Source organism: Mustela putorius, unplaced genomic scaffold, assembly GCF_011764305.1.
Source record: "Mustela putorius furo isolate JIRA1106 unplaced genomic scaffold, ASM1176430v1.1 tig00003834_pilon_pilon_pilon, whole genome shotgun sequence".
Taxonomy (NCBI): domain Eukaryota; kingdom Metazoa; phylum Chordata; class Mammalia; order Carnivora; family Mustelidae; genus Mustela; species Mustela putorius.
The window spans coordinates 73,436,245-73,452,678 of NW_025421987.1; the positions used below are offsets into that span (position 1 = coordinate 73,436,245).

Genomic DNA, 16,434 nt, shown 5'->3' on the forward strand with positions numbered 1-16,434 from the left:
AAACTGAAAGGACCAGCATATTTTGCAGAAATGTTTTGGATTAGTGATTTTGCCTCTAGAACAATTTTATTTGCCGTTAAAAAAGCAATGAAATGCAATTTGTTTCAAATGTCATATTTTAACGTATTTATGGTTGTCAATAACTGCGTAATCAACAGCAGAACAAAAAGTATAAATTTTCAGCTATGATAATTGGATTCGCTTCTCAGAATTGCTTGTACGTAATGACTGTTAATCAATGGATGACATTCCCTGCAGACAGGCCAGCCCTCTCCCTCCGGTCTCTGCTGGACAGGACAGTAATCTGTGACCCGAAATGGCATCTTCTCTATAGGGAGTCAGTGTAGTGTGATGACTTTGGCTCGGTAGCAGAGCCAAAGAAATGGAAGTGAGTGAAGAGCAAATTGGAACCATCCGTGTCATACTCTGTCAAATTTATACCAAACCAGAGCAACAGCACCTTGTGTTTGTTTGGGGGAGGGAGTGAGAAATGCATGGGAGTGTGACTGTCTGAATCTGTTTGTTTAAACTAGAGAAGCAACAGGGCAGAGGAATTCTCTCAGAGGACCCTGTCCAATGAAGAGAAGAAAAAGAAATATTGAGACTAAACAAAGGAAAGAAAAGAAGTAAAGGCTATAGCATAACATAAGTGAATAATAAGGGGAATGTAGGTAGGCATAAATTCAGGTATGAATAGGCAAACAAAGACTGCAAAGGAAAGGACAGAACGTGGCAGGGGGTGGTGTGGGAAAGTTACAGTCCATAGAGAAAAGGATCACATAAGAGAGACAATGAAGAAGAAAATGATAACAGGGATATATTTAAGTCAGACCCTCAGAAGGTTCTCTGCAGGATGATTGGATTCTGGAACCTTTCGCTGGGACGCTAACCCCTGCTCTCCCGCGCATTCTTCCCTTGGTGGTGGGGGCGGGGAGGCGGGGAGGGGAGGATGAAATATGTCTCCTGTTGTTAAATTTAACTCCTAAGTGTCATTGCCCATAATCCCACTCTTGGAGTTCTACGGGGACAGGGACGTGCCAACAGTCTGGCTGTCAATATCATTTTCCCAGGAGATGACAAGAACCACGGGAGAGTCACCAAAGGGAGAGTCAATCTCGCAAGAGTAGTTGGATAAAGCACAGGCAGGAGCTCTGATGTGTATTCCAAGGGACAGTGTCTGTAGAGAGAGGTAACTGTAGGGTTATGCTCTAATAAAAACTCAAGTCCGTTGATCCTGCCAGAGACCCATAAATGATCTTCCATTTAATTCCTATTTCCTGTCCTCTCTGTTTGCAGACCTCACCCACCCCGACAGACATGTAAAAAGCAGCTCTCTTACATGAGTCTGGGTATGTCACTGACAGCCACTGTCCCGTCATGGGTCTCGCTCTCTCCATCTTCCTCCTCTTCATCGCTACTTTCCGACTCCTCACTGGAGGAGGAGTAATCAGTCACCTTCTTCAGTGGGCGGTTTGTTTCTTCGATCCGAAGTTCTCGTAATTCTTTGGCTAATGCCGTCAGATCCTACAAAAGAGAAGTTCGTTTGGCACGTATGAATTGTAGAGACGACCAAAGTCACATCTCTCAGCAACGCAGGGCTCCAGCTTAAGCAACAAGAAAAGAAAGCTCTAGATAGAACTGTTACAAACATAGTGGCTGCATGGAGCGAAGAAAACGATGTTTGTAGCGCAGAGAAACTAGAAAAAAAAGATGAAGTAAATTTAGACTTTGTTCAAAACCAATGGCTAGACTGAGACGGTTCAGTTCTGAATATACATGCGTATATATGTGTATGTGCGCTCTGTGTGGACACATATATACAAACATTGGGTTCTCGTTTTATTTTGTGAAGGTGACATAGGTCACCCTCAGAGTGAAGGGGAAAACACATGGACTGAGCAACTGTTCCCCGGGATTTTGGGACTCCTGCCCAAGCCACGGTCATGGCCTTTCCCCTCTTTGATTGCTACTGTACCAAAATCTAGCATCAGTCACAGAAAAGAGCAATTCCCATAGTTCCAGCTACCACAGTGGCTCACTTGATGTGTCATCATTCCCTGGGGAGCAGAGGCACCACATCAAATAATGGCCCGCCCCAAAGCCCCGTGCCGCTGAAATTTATAGCCCCAGAGCTGAGTTAATCAAGAGGAACAACAACGGAACAAAAAAAAAAAAAAAAATTATTGAATTCTCTTCCAGAACGACAGGTGTTTCATTTTCTTTTGTTTAAAATCAGTCACCTGGCAGAAACCCTCATGAGAAATACTGAAATGAATGTGCAAACACCAAAAGGGAAGGGACCATTTTTCAGGTTTCCATGAGTATGATGCGGTCTTCAGCCTTATGGATGTGATGGTGTGGTATCTAATCACGAGACACATTGCAGGCAGTGGGGCTGGATCTCTGACTACCTTCGACTTCACATGCTTTCAGGGCAATGCAGAGGGGAGCACTGCAGAAGCGTAGCCGCTCTAATTTGCACGGGTTACACTGCCCATGGCGTGTGGCATGCAAATGAGGAAAAAGCAATTGGACATCGGTCTTACCATTTCTCCCTATATTAGTGACCCATGTGGGAATCAGAGCATTCAGTGAGAGACAGGGCATTAGGGAGAAAGAAACTCATTGAAAGATACTAAATCCTACAGTTTTCTTATGACCATATTCTCTCTTTATTTCCATTCAGAAATGTATTTGTTTGTCCAATTCTCCTGAGGTCAGGTTAGAGCGATATAGGTGATCTAAATGGCATCTTCTAAACTAGCCTAATAGGTTAGAAGAAACACCGTGAGGAATGTGTATAGCTAAATTATAAAATGAAATTTTGTTCCGGGGGAGATCACAGATCATCACGTTTCTTTATCATCCCCTCTGTGTCAGGCATTGCTATTTTGGTTAAGACTAGGAGAGGAAATGGTTCGGGTGTTTCATTTGGTCTAGAAATTTAGGAAGTTCAAGGTGGTAAAGGAAGGAATCATTTCTTCCAATTTCATAATAAAATCAAAGGAAAGCAATCATGGCTTTTAAATTTGTTCTGAAGGGACTTGAAGCACTGGAAAAGGGAAGATTTTGAAAATTCATATTGTGTGTTTTCCACCTAAAGATGCTTGCTGGGCTTTTTACACACATGCACACATGTATGGCCTCAATCTCAGTGGATATATGTACCCCATCTGTGAAAATGAAAATAGAATTGTATTAAAAAGACTCAAAGGTGTTAAATATAATGTATACCGCTAAAGAGGAAAATTACCACATAGATAGAATTTTATGCAAATATATTTCTTGTTTCTTTAGCAATGGGCCAAAATAGGAAGAGGCAATATTCAGATTTTGGCTTTATATTCCGTATTTCCTCTGGATATTGCCAATGTTTACCTTTATCAAATTGAGAAGATAGTGAAGGGTATGCAACACTTGAACACAGGGGGAAATACACTTTTGATATTTGTTAATGCTATAAATAGAAAAGGATATTATAATCATCCAAACCAGCAAAATAGTAACAGATAAATTTATTTTGTCTTCTATATTTTAGGAGCATTGTCAGTCTCACCAAAGAATGTAAGGCATTTAAAATGTTACTTATCATTTTAAAATGCATTTATTATAATTTAAAAGAGAGAATATGGTTTAAGATAATTTATTTCTAATGCTAATATTCTGAGTAAAATATAATAATATTAGCTGTGATTTATTTATATTTATGATACATTTTCCCTGTGGGTTCATTTTCCTCATCTCTGACATTTCAAAACAAGACAAAGGAGATTTGAAAAAAATCAAAACTCTTTAGCAATATGAAGCCAGTTCAAAGCCCACTGATTTCAAGAAACTCTCATTTGTGAAAATGACCTGATTTTTTTCCAACACTGTATATAAGAAAAGTTTAAAGTTCTGATTTGTTTTATAATTTCGCTTAAAATTAGAATATTTGGGGGGGGTTCTACATTATTAAAGAGCTATCTTTCTTGAAACACTGAAAGTAATTGCAAATTCCTCTTAAGTTTACTTGGTAACAGCTTAGACGGTGAGACATATTTGAGACTCCCAAAGTAACAATAATGAGTAACTCAAAGGTAATATCCCAGTCAAAGAAAATTAATCTCCCATTGCCAATGGTCTACACGCTTAGCTGCGGTTTTGTTCCTTATCCATCCTCTCTGGAAGAATTTATAATAGCAAAGTTATAGAATATAGACACGATCTAAAACTGACACCACTGGGTTCAGATCCATTTTCATACATTTTAGTTTCTGACAATACCAATTTTCTCCATATAATGAGTTCTCGTGGTAATTTATTGCTTGGCTGTCTCAAGCCTCGAGCTAAAAAGTATTAAAAAAAAAGAAAAAGAAGTGCTATTTAGCATGAAAATATTTGAGAAATGTATAGTATAACTAAAAAAGAAATACAACAAAATGATAAGTTTTTTTTTTTTTTTAAACTATGGAGTAAACAAATATGAAGATAGGAGGCTCTTAGCCTGAGGCTTCTTTGCTAAAACACTTCTTAGAATTAATTTGATTCGTTTTCATTAAAAAACCTCTTATTTAATCTGACAAGTATGCATACTTGACCTAAAAAGGTGCTCTTTTAGGTCTCTTTTTAGAAACAATGTAGTTTATTTAGATTTTAGTTCAATATTTTGAGCTATTAAAATAAAAGTTAAAAATCTTTAAGCTGGTCTTTATGTACGAAAATAATTTATTTCCCTTTTAGGAAATCTTAAGAAATGACCTTGGGAAAGTTACTTGACTTCAGTATCCTCATCTGAGAAAAAAAGGGTTTAGACCACTAGCTATTATTCAAATTCTCTCCAATCTGTGGGTGTGCTCTGGAATTTTCCAGATTCTTACGTAGTAACAAAAAAATAGTGCTAAAGCCAGTGTTCGCTTTTGTATTTCATCTTCATGTCATATGTTTAATCGTGCTAAAGTAAAAAGGATATTTATTTTCAACAATTATGTTAATCACAGACTATATTGCACAATCTTATAGTCCATTACAAAGGAATGCCAAACTAATGGACAACCCTCATATGGATGTTCATGAAAAATCAAACGATTAGATTATCAATAGCAAGCAACACTTTTTTCAGAGTTTTGAGTCTTTTCATTTCAATTCGGGGTTATCTAAATGGCCAATCAGTCACTGTAGAAGGAAGTGATATCAAAACCTATGAATGAAGATGGGAGAGAGGTTTATTGCAAGATTTCTCAACTGTGGCACTAATGGCATTTGGGGCCAGATCACGCTCTATGATGGGTTGCTCTCCTGTACATGGGAGGACGTTTGGCAGCCCTTCTCTGCTCTACCCACAAGACACCACTGGCACTGCCTTCCCCCCCGCCAAGTTGTGACAACCAAAACTGTCCCCAGACTTTGCCAAATATCTTATTAGGGGGGATGGGGAGAGGCGGGAAAAGGAGAAGAGGAATCATCCCTGGTCAAGGACAGGTAGAACAAAGTAATACTGTATATTTTGTGATTTAGATCAGTGACATTCAAGGGTAGATAGGATTATCAGAATTACCTGGAGGGCTTTTTCCAACCACACATGGTTCCAGAGATTTCCGTGCATAGCTTACATCCCCTCAATTACTTATACTTCCGTTAGCCCCTGTGGTCTCTGTCCAGTGCATGAGAGTAAAACCAACGAAATAAAGCCATTTTTAAAAGCCTAAAATATCCTGGGTTTACCAGATGAAATCCATTTCCCCATGGCAGTCACCTTCAAGCTAATTTCTGTGCATATGAGATTCCCCTAGAGTTATACACCCACACAACCATTTTCCTAGCAGCCATGGCATCAGAATATCATCCTCTTTCGTCAACAATTTGGGAGAAAATTGATACAAGTTGTGATAGTTGTGTTCTTCTGACTATTTTATGAGGGGAAGGGCCAGGCTGTGTCAGAGAACAATGAACATTCCCTTTCTATAAATGCTGTCTACACACCGTCAACATGGAGAGTCTCACTTTTCTTTTTTTTTTTAATATAATTTTTTATTTTTTATAAACATATATTTTTATCCCCAGGGGTACAGTTCTGTGAATCACCAGAGGGAGACAAACCATAAGTGACTCTTAATCTCACTTTTCTTTTAAGAGCAGCAATCCTTTACCTGAGAAATAACGTTCTAAATCACTCTGAATTTAGGTAAAGTGTCCTAAATTTTGAAAAAGTGAGGCTCTTTGATAAAGATCAGATGCATAGAAAACTGTTACTTTCACCTGCCAAAATGGCTCCATGTCTCCAGCCCAAACGAGGACGACCTCTTGGCTTTACACTTCATAGAATGCTCTCACACATGTGACCATGAATGATCCTAATCAAGCTTGTGATTGAGGCAGAGTGGGCGTCTTTCTTCCCAATGTATACAGGAAGAAACTGGCCCAGAGAGATTCTATGAGACTGGTCCTGGCCAGTTACTTCTTGGGGGAAGGGCTAGAATTTGAATTTGTTGACTCTAAAGCCAGTGCTTTTCCCATATCATTTCACAAAAATGGTGCTCAGCAGAGTACAGCTATAAAGCCATAATAGTAGTCTTCAGATTCCATGCAGTCAGGACTCTTGGCAAGGCCTGTCTCTTAAAAACAGCATCAACAACTATGCTGTGTTCATGCAGGTCTGACAAACAGCAGAAAGGCAGTCATCCTTCTAAGCAAGCTACCTAAGATTGACAAAGCCATATATTTTTCTAATGGAAAAATGTCTCCACAGATAAGGAAATAAAGTCACTTAACTCGCCAGGATTCATTAACTAAAGTTGATGTTGCTGCCGATGCTGTAGTTAATGTCCCACAAAACGAATCTAACAATACCCAGTAACTCCTTGTTCACAAATCACACACTATAAATTCAGAGTGCTTTAGCATGACGTCTCTTCTTTGTTAGTCAAACCATCAATCCCTCCCCCGCCCCCCGCACCCCCGCCCTGCACAGCTGGGGTGTACAGGTAAAGGGCTAGGCTTTGCTACTGGAAGATACTGGGATAAAAAACTATGAATAACACAGCGCTAATGCTTATCTTTAGCCAGACTGGAACACTGGAAAAGAGACATTCTGCCTTAGAAGGAAGGTCCCTAGAAATTCCCACAAGTGTCTGAGGGCCTTGGGCTGGCTGCGGTTGAAGGGGCTTGGCTTCCAGCAGACCACACTCCAGAGGACGGAATTTTAAATCTCTGACCCATCAGGCCACCTCTCTGAATGTCAACATCAGGAAATCAGCTTAATATTTACATCTTGTGACAGCATGACCAAGAAAAGGTAATACTAACCTCATCTATTGCTTTCTTATAGCTCTGAGAGAGGAGGAACCCAATCCAGAAGAATCCACAGGTGAAGGAAAAGCCAGAAGAAAGGCAGCAGGTTAGACACACAACGGGAACTGTTAGTACACAACCACTAAATGCCAAAGAGCAGAGAGAACCTCAACCCTGAAGGGGGCAAATCCCCTTTGGGATTATTCTCGCTCTGCCCCCGAACTTTAATATGTGTAAACCAGAGTAAACCAAAAAGTCCTCATATTTATTTCATGGAAAAGGTTCTCTGAAATTTTAAAGAAAGTAAGTGGATAGTCACTCCTCCCAAATTAATTTCCAACTTTCCCAAATGTCAGCTTTTACGCTCTTATTTCTTTTGCCAAAGCTATTTGGGGTCTGTCATGTCTCAGTGAGGAAGATAGATTTCGAGTTGTCAGGCCCCTTGACAAACCATGCTTATCACATTTGGATCCAGAAAAATACAGTCCTGAAGGCATGAAGAACAGCAAAAATTACATTAATTCATACAGAAAATAATGTAGGGAGAGGGCGGAGCAGACAACAGAAAGCCACAGAATGTGCCCACATCTCCGTAACTGCAGCTCCACTTTTTTTTGTCAAAGCTGCTGAGTAGAAATTATGTAATGATAGGAGTTATTTCTCCCCCTTTTTCATTCTCTAAAGTAGCATTAACGATCAGCAAGATGCCTAAAGGCAGATAAGCAATCCAAAATCTCTTCAGTTCTTTCCTGATCAGGTATGACTTCCTTCTGGATGCTTCTAGCATCCACGCTTCTTCTTAATCTCAGTGAAGTTTTGTTTCATAGTCATGAGTGTATCCCCAACCACTTGATCCCACAGCTTCCCTGGCAACTCAAGAGAGTTCAAAAGCACTCACAGCTGGTCGACTAGGTCGGGTAATGTCTCTGGATTCTTCTGGCTTCACCTTGGAAGGCTCATGGGGGAGCACAGGAGATCCTTCCGACTTACTGTTGGCTAAAAAGAAAAACAGAGGCCAAGAAAATTAATGGCTATCACAAAGTGTTGACTCCAGTCCCACATTCTGTGGTGAGTCACCTTTCAGGATTACTCAGGGGATACGTCATTCACTTAGGCAAATCCTCAGACACATCTGTGAAAACTGTTCATGTTCAGGCAAAAGCATTCAGGCTTGTGACCTGGAAGTCACTTTTAATCATAAGGAAAATCAGCAAGCACCACTGCCACGATCATTTACTGAGAACTAAATGTGCATCACACTCAATGCTAAATGCCTTCTACGTCAACTGTCTCATAGGATTCTTGCTCCCACCCAACATGTGGCACTCTTTTCCCATTTTACAGTTCAATAGACTTTGAGAAATGGCATAGTAGCCTAAGGTCCTGCAGAAATTATGGGCAGAGCTGGGATTCTGTCTGGTTTGTCCAAGTCCTAGTCTCAGTTACTACACTAAACCAAGCTTCTGTGTTAATATTCTATGCTAAATTTCTTCTTTTACCACTTACCCATTAGAATAGGTCATTTTGATGGCACAGAAACGTATTATATTTGATGGAATGGTTTTTAAATGGGAGGCAGGAGTTGTCTGGGTCCTTTAAGGAAGAAAGAATGAGTGGGGATAGGAAGGAGAGTGTTGGTGACCAAGGGAAGAGCCCCAGGACAGAAGTACAGAGCAAGCGGGGTGGGGGGGCTCCCCAAGTTCCAGAGTGAAGAGCATCTCTCCGATTATTTATAGGTAGAGAAAATCTATCTGGTATAGGGCAGATTCTTTTGTTGTAAGGTCTTTCCTGGGCAGAAACACTCTAGGGAGACAACAGTGTTCTTAACCCCGAGAACCTAGAGGCCAAAGGAAAGATAAGAATTAAACCCAAACCAGGTCGGAGAATTAAAATGACACCTATAATTTCAGTTTTCTTTAGTTTGCTGTAAGGATATTGAGTGGCTTATGAACAGAAAAAAGATAAGCCAATGGCAGTTTTCTAAACTAAGCAAATTTATATTTGGATGAAAGCAACAAAAGTGCACATGACTAGGGGCTGGGCCAATGACGTGTGAAGAACACATACGGGAGCAGCCGAATTCCAGTCCAGAGACAAGAGTATCGCATGCCAGGTTTCAACCTTTTCAAAATGGACAGTGATTTTACTTATTTAAAGCCTTAAAAAGATACTAGGGAACCAACTCTGGTTGTGCCCAACGAAGAGGCTAAGAAAAAAATAAAGGACTGGTGGTTTTTCTCAGGCAGAGTAATTTGTTAATATTTGTCAGATTGCACTTAAGAAAGTTCTCGTCTTTGTTGCGTAGAAGCAAAATTATCTTCTGAAGGAGGTGGTTCAGAAGAGTCAATTTTTCAGCAAGAAACAATGTGTTGTCATGTGTAATTAGCTGGCCATTCTGCTGTTTTCCACAAGCTTCTTCATTAATGAGAACTGCACAGTGATGAAAGACTTGAATAAATGGTCGGAGAGGCTCATTTTTTATTCCTCTTGAGTAGGAATAACCTGAAGAGTCAAATACACTTTTTAAGTCAACGGGTTTACTTCTTCTCTAAAGTGCATATGTATTCTATGTTAGTCTTTACAGAATTTCACTTTGAGAGATCCCTAGTATTATGAACTATATTCAGAATACCAAAGAGGGATGAGTGGCGTAATGGGAAAAGAGGATACTTGGAGGTACATGAAACTCGAAACAGGCAACAAATGGAAATGGTAATCCAGGTGACTCATAAGTGATGACCTTTTCAAATAAGACCAATAATCTATGATCTTCCCGGAAAACAACATCACCTGCAATGAGAAAAGATTTAGTCCAAACTCTGATGTCACACATGGGACTGGGGATGGTGGTTCTCTCATCTAAGGAGACCGAGGCTAAGGGCAGTTAGAGGACTCTGTAGCATCGCACAGTGGTGGCCACGCCAGGAGCAGGAGGGCACAGAAGTCTGGAAGTGAGCTGAGTCCGTGCCCATCACTCTCTGCCCGAGGCGGTGCTGTCAGGGAAAGGCAGGGGAAAGCTTACCTCGAACTCTGGTCCGTTCACTGGATCCTGCTTGCGATCCAGGCTGTGAGCCTCCTTGGGAGCTAGGCTGGGAGCTAGGGGTGCTGGAGCTGGAGGAACTGCCACTGCTGGTCCTCTGCAAGGGGCTCTCCAAGATGGGCTCAGTTCTGCGGAGGTCAGGGTTGCTGTACGGAAGGCAGAGCACCGTGACTACACCCTCCAGACCTCGCCATTCCTAGACACAGTCCAGCCCCGCCCCAGGTACAGAGGAGCAGCCAGAGCCCTTGTGTCACCCTGCACAGAAAGGGTCACTGGGAATGACAGTCATGTCCTTCTCTGTGGAGCTCCCAGCCTGATACTGCTGATGAGATGAACTCCTGACCCAGCTCCTGGGTCATCACACTAAAGTATTAGCTCTGAAATGGTGCTCTTCAAAGGAGGCTTTCTTTTAAACCCTTATTCCCCTGTTCATTGTAAAAACAAAACAAAACAAAACAACCAAGCCTTGAAAAATAATAGAAGATTTTAAAAAGGCGGGGGCGGTGGAGAAAGCAACATATGCGATCTCTGACCCAAGAGAAATCCAGCTATATTTTACTATTTGGTGTAGTATCTTCAAGACTTTTTCCTCTTGTATATATGGAAACATGCTACGCGTTCAGTTTTGCAGCTTGCTTTTTCCCCTTAACATTGCATTGAGAGCAGCTCCTTAGGCTTGCAAAAACAATAATGGCTGCTTAACAGTCAGTACATGGATGAATTAGTTGAACCGTTCCTCTACAGCTGTATATTAAGGTACTGCCAGTACATTGGCCTGACACATGACACTGAAATGAGTATCTCTCCAGGCACACAAATACCCATCCCTACCTCCTTTCTGGACCTGGAATTCTTGGGTGGAAAGACATGAACTGGGATGTGTGTGTTGCATATGTTTGTATGTGAGCATGTAATGGTTTCACCAGTTTTTGCTGAAGTGTAGGAAATAATCCATCTTACTGAATTGTTAACCACACTTTATTATGAGCAGTTCGCTAATTTGTTTTTTAAAAAGTATCTTGTTTTAATGTTGTTTTTAAACATTACTTTTCAAAGAAGACATCTAATGGCCAACAGACACATGAAAAAGTACTCAACATCACTCAGCATCAGGGAAATACAAATCAAACCCACAGTGAGATACCACTTCACCCGTCAGAATGGCTAAAATTAACAAGTCAGGAAACTACAGATGTTGGCGATGATACAGAGAAAGGGCAACCTTCCAATACTGTTGGTGGGAATGCAAGCTATTTTTCACTTTGGAAAACAGTATGGAGGTTCCTCCAAAAGTTGAAAATAGAGCTACCCTATGACCCAGGAATTGCACTACTGGGTATTTACCCTAAAGATACAAATGTAGTGATCTGAAGGGGCACGTGCACCCAAATGTTTATAGCAGCCATGTCCACAATAGCCAAACTATGGAAAGAACCTAGATGCTCATCAACAGATGAATGGATAAAGAAGATGTGGTATATGTATATATACAATGGAATACTACGCAGCCATCAAAAGAAAATGAAATCTTGCCATTTGCAATGACATGGATGGAACTAGAGAGTATTATGCTGAGCGAAATAAGTCAATCAGAGAAAAACAATTATCACATGACCTCTCTGATATGAGGAATTTGAGAGGCAGGGCAGGGGGTTATGGGGGGTAGGGAAGGAAAAAATGAAACAAGATGGAACCGGGGAGGGAGATAAACCATAAAAGGCTCTTAATTTCTTTCTTTTTTTTTTTTTATTTTTTTTTTTATTTTTTATTTTTTTAAAGATTTTATTTATTTATTTGACAGAGAGAAATCACAAGTAGATGGAGAGGCAGGCAGAGAGAGAGAGAGAGAGGGAAGCAGGCTCCCTGCTGAGCAGAGAGCCCGATGTGGGCCTCGATCCCAGGACCCTGAGATCATGACCTGAGCCGAAGGCAGCGGCTTAACCCACTGAGCCACCCAGGCGCCCAAAGGCTCTTAATTTCATGAACCAAACCAAGGGTCGGTGGGGGGGGAGTAGGGGTAGGGTGGCTGGGTGATAGACATTGGGGAGGGTATGTGCTATGGTGAGTGCTGTGAAATGTGTAAGCCTGATGATTCACAGACTTGTACCCCTGGGGCAAATAATACATTATGTGTTAATTTAAAAAAATAAACTAAAACGAGAAAAAAAAACATTACTTTTGAGGGAGAATAATTTTATTCACATTTATTTACCATTTATAATTCTTCATCTGTCAATTGCTTAATCAAGGTCTTTGCTTATGTGGTCAGTGGTACATTCATATTTTTAAATTTCTTTCAAGAAGTCTTTATGTACTTTGACTCTTATCAAAGGGAGGTGTGTTTTAAAGAATTATTATTAAGCCCTAATTCAAGAACAATACTAGTAGTCCCTACTTGTGATGAGCCCTTACTGTATTATTCACTTTGATAGCTTAACTGCCCAAACGGTAGTTATTTATTTGCTCATTCAGTTGGTCATACCCAGCACTGGGTCAGGCATCTGAGAGACGATGATGAACAAGATACAGCCCTTGCCCTCCGCCAGTGTGCCAGTCACGCCCAGCCAATTTCATCCCTGCTCTACCTGCTGGGAGCCCGGGGCAGTGAGCAGGGGCCACCAGGGCCACTCTTGGTGGTCATGGAAGCTGTACTGGGACAGTGGTGGGGAACAACTGCTCAGGTTTTTATGATTTTGCTATAAAAATTAGCAGTCTCCTCACTCAAAGTTTCCAGAAAGGTCTTTTTAATTTATAACTCCTAGGCCTTTTCATTTTTCCTTTAGATTTTCACAATGCTAGGCCTAAATGGTTATTTACTGAGACCTGAAACCAAGAGCTCAAATCTGCTGCCAGCCACCTGTCCCATGGATCCCTCCGTGTTTCCAGTGCCTTCTGTTCTCCAAACAGAACTGCACATCTTTGCTAACAGTCACCACAGTGAAAATGGAGACAGGATTTTTAATGCAGGAAGTCCTGTTAAGATGTAATTTTACACTTTCATCTTGCTCCGCTCATTTCAACAATGTCAAGTGCACTCTGAACTGTGCTAGGTCTCCCACATTTCATGTATAAAAATGAAAATAATATGGTCTCTTCCCTTGAGACATTTGCATTTTAGTGTGCCAAAAATCTGGCCACAGAACAGCACCATTATAGTAGCAACTAGACCAAATAATTTTTTTTGAAAACACAAGATCCTTGCTTTTTGCTGAGGTCTCTGCCAAAAACATTTGGTCGAGTTACAAACATTTTTTTTAAAAAAGATTTTATTTTTTTATTTGACAGAGAAAGAGAGAGAGCAAGTACATAGAGGCGGAGCTGGAGAGAGAGAGAAAGAAGTAGACTCTCTGCTGAGCAGGGAGCCCGATGTGGGGCTCAATCCTGGGAACCTGGGATCAGATCCTGAGCTGAAGGCAGACATTTAACCGACTGAGCCACCCAGGTGCCCTAAGTTATGAACATTTTTAAATATCGGGTTATTGGAAGACATGGCTGGTGGCCCTGAAAAACACATGTAAAAACAAAGATATCCCCATAACTTTTTAATTTTGATTGTATAAATGTAAACTTTATGTCAACATTTACCTTTTAAGTTCTTATGGTGAAGGACTTGCTAAGTCAACCCAGCAATATCACCAATTGCAGCAGAAGTAATTATCAAGTTTAAGGAAAATGTTTTAAATTCTCAATATTGTTAGAGAACTCCTCTGCACAGTAATTATTTTTGTGAAAACTACTATCATTTAATTGGCTTAAATAGATTTGGTTCCATACTAGAAACAGCTCTGATTTGGAGAACACCTAAAATGATAAATGTATAACATTTGCACAATATCCTACCTTTTGAATTCTCCTTAAATAAATAGTCTTATTGGGGCACCTGGATGGCTCAGTGGGTTAAGCCTCTCCCTTCGGCTCAGGTCATGATCTCACGGTCCTGGGATCGAGCCCCGCATCGGGCTCTCTGCTCAGCAGGGAGCCTGCTTCCCCCTCTCTCTCTGCCTGGCTCTCTGCTCACTTGTGATCTCTCTCTCTATCAAATAAATAAATAAAATCTTAAAAAAAAAAGAAAGAATCTTATCTTCTTTCATTCCCCAATAATAAATTCTTTCCCATGTTCTTCTTATTAAACAGTGGCAGTTTAATCAATTATTTAATTAACTATATTATTTTATCAATTCTTTATTATTTAATTATATAGAAATAAATTTTATTAATTTAATTTAATTAATTATGTAGGAATAAAATTAATAAAGTCCCCAAATACTTTTTTCTGAAAATTCTATTGCTAACCAACTGTATTGAAGACTGAGTGTGAGGGGCACACTAAGGCTTTTTGGTAGTTGCTTCCATTTTATAGGATGGTAATGTAGTGTTCCTTGAATAAAAAAAACAAAAACAAAAACAAAAACCACACAAAAAATCCAGCTATGAGGAGAGGGTAACTGTGAGCTCTGAGATTTTTTCCAGCTGTTTGCGTGAACATAGCACTCGTTCAATCCTTTAACCAACACCTTTCTATGAAGCACCTACTTTGTGAGCCTCATTGGACCAGTATGAGGGATGGAGACAAGCACCGTCACAGGTATAAGGTGCAAGATAATTCTAGAGAAGGGATACATGCAGTGGAGAGCACAGTGGATAAGGCAAACCTCTGTTTGCTGTGTGTGAAAGGACCTTCATGTATTGTCAGTGTTTGGGGAACAACGAATGTGGTCCAGAGTGATTGAGGTGGGGGTCACCATGGGGACAGGACTTGACTGGGCCTTGGCGTGGGGAGCAGGAAGTCTGGGGGAAGGAGCTGAGCGAGGACACGGCGGCTGGGGTCTTCCCGGGGCTCGCCGGTATGGGGTGGACACCACTGTGAGGGAAGAGTAGGGAGGAGTACCACATCTGTGTCCGATTTCCTGGGAAGACGGGCTCATCGGAAGGGGCGGACAGTTGAGGCTGCAGTGCCTCTAATGCTGGACAAAGCACACAGACCTCCCAGGGTAGGGTTCCATCTGACCAGCTTGGGGAGAGAGGCAGGCTGACCAGATGGGAGGCCATCACCGTCCTGATGACAAGACCTGGGACACGGTTGTCAAGGAGGGGCACGGGGACTGGCAGAAGCAGCTGGATGTGCACACGTCTTCGATGGGACTCAGACCCTCTTTCTGTGTGAAATTAATTGGATCCCACGGGCATTAAATCCCTGACCTTGGCCTCATTAGCAAGAGTCCTCCTCGCTGGAGCTCACCAGCATGGGTGCTGGTCTTAATAGGCTGCTGTTTTTGCTGCTGGAGACTGAAAAAACTATTTCATTTCTATATAATACCACGTAGAAATCGGGAAAACTTTAAAATGCTTTTTCTACCTTATTAATTTTGGGGGGGGAATATAAGTATTTTGAGAAAATGTCATACCATTCATATTATTCTTTTCCTTAATGTGTAGTAACATGGTCTGGCCTTGGGGCCATGGGGTCTGAGATAAATCCTTGTAGAGGGAATTTTAGAAGGATTCTATGAAAGAACAGGTTTCCTTTGGTCACATATTAACTGTGACTACTCAGATCCAAATGTGAAAAAAAATTGAAAACATTCATATATATTTCTTTAAATGCTAACTTTTAGTCTGAACTTTTAGTTCAGACATTTGCCATCCCACAGACAATGCTGTTAGCTCTATAAAACACACAGTAAAGTGAAAATGTGGCAATTATTCCATTTACTTAAATCATATAAAAAGTCAAAACAGAAAATTAGGATTACAAAGTGATTTCTTGGCCCAAATATTGGGCCAAGTCTATAATTAACTGGCTGACTGCCAAAATTCACTCTACTTTGTTCTTTGATGACACAGCCAATGAGACCAAATGAGCCATGGGAAGAGAGGTTTGGGATGGATGGAGAATTATTTTTTGAAAGTAAGCATTTAGTCATTGGGTTTGGACTGGGTGTTTCTGGCTTAATTTAAATCTTTTCATTTTCTGAATATACTTGTTTGATCAAACTTTAATTTGCTTTAAAGGAACACATGAATCAAAGTTAAATAATAAAGTACATGGAATTTTTTAAAACAGTATTTTAAAAAATGAACAAGTCAAATCTTGACTTGGACTCAGACGATCACCTTGACAACAT

At 40.7% G+C, this 16,434-nt stretch overlaps 1 protein-coding gene across 8 annotated transcripts in view; it reads right to left on the reverse strand.

The window, feature by feature from the left end:
- TNIK (TRAF2 and NCK interacting kinase) overlaps positions 1 to 16,434 on the reverse strand; it is a 380,814-nt gene that overhangs the window by 36,017 nt on the left and 328,363 nt on the right. For 5 of the 8 annotated variants that reach the window (XM_013058317.2, XM_013058316.2, XM_004756575.3 and 2 more), the window contains 4 exons: positions 10,292 to 10,455; positions 8,168 to 8,265; positions 7,285 to 7,308; positions 1,340 to 1,524 (listed from right to left, as the gene is read on the reverse strand). In XM_013058317.2, the coding sequence (XP_012913771.1) occupies positions 1,340 to 1,524; positions 7,285 to 7,308; positions 8,168 to 8,265; positions 10,292 to 10,455 (471 nt within the window). The remainder of the gene's footprint in view (positions 1 to 1,339; positions 1,525 to 7,284; positions 7,309 to 8,167; positions 8,266 to 10,291; positions 10,456 to 16,434) is intronic. The other 3 variants (XM_013058315.2, XM_004756579.3, XM_004756577.3) reach the window with 1 other exon arrangement.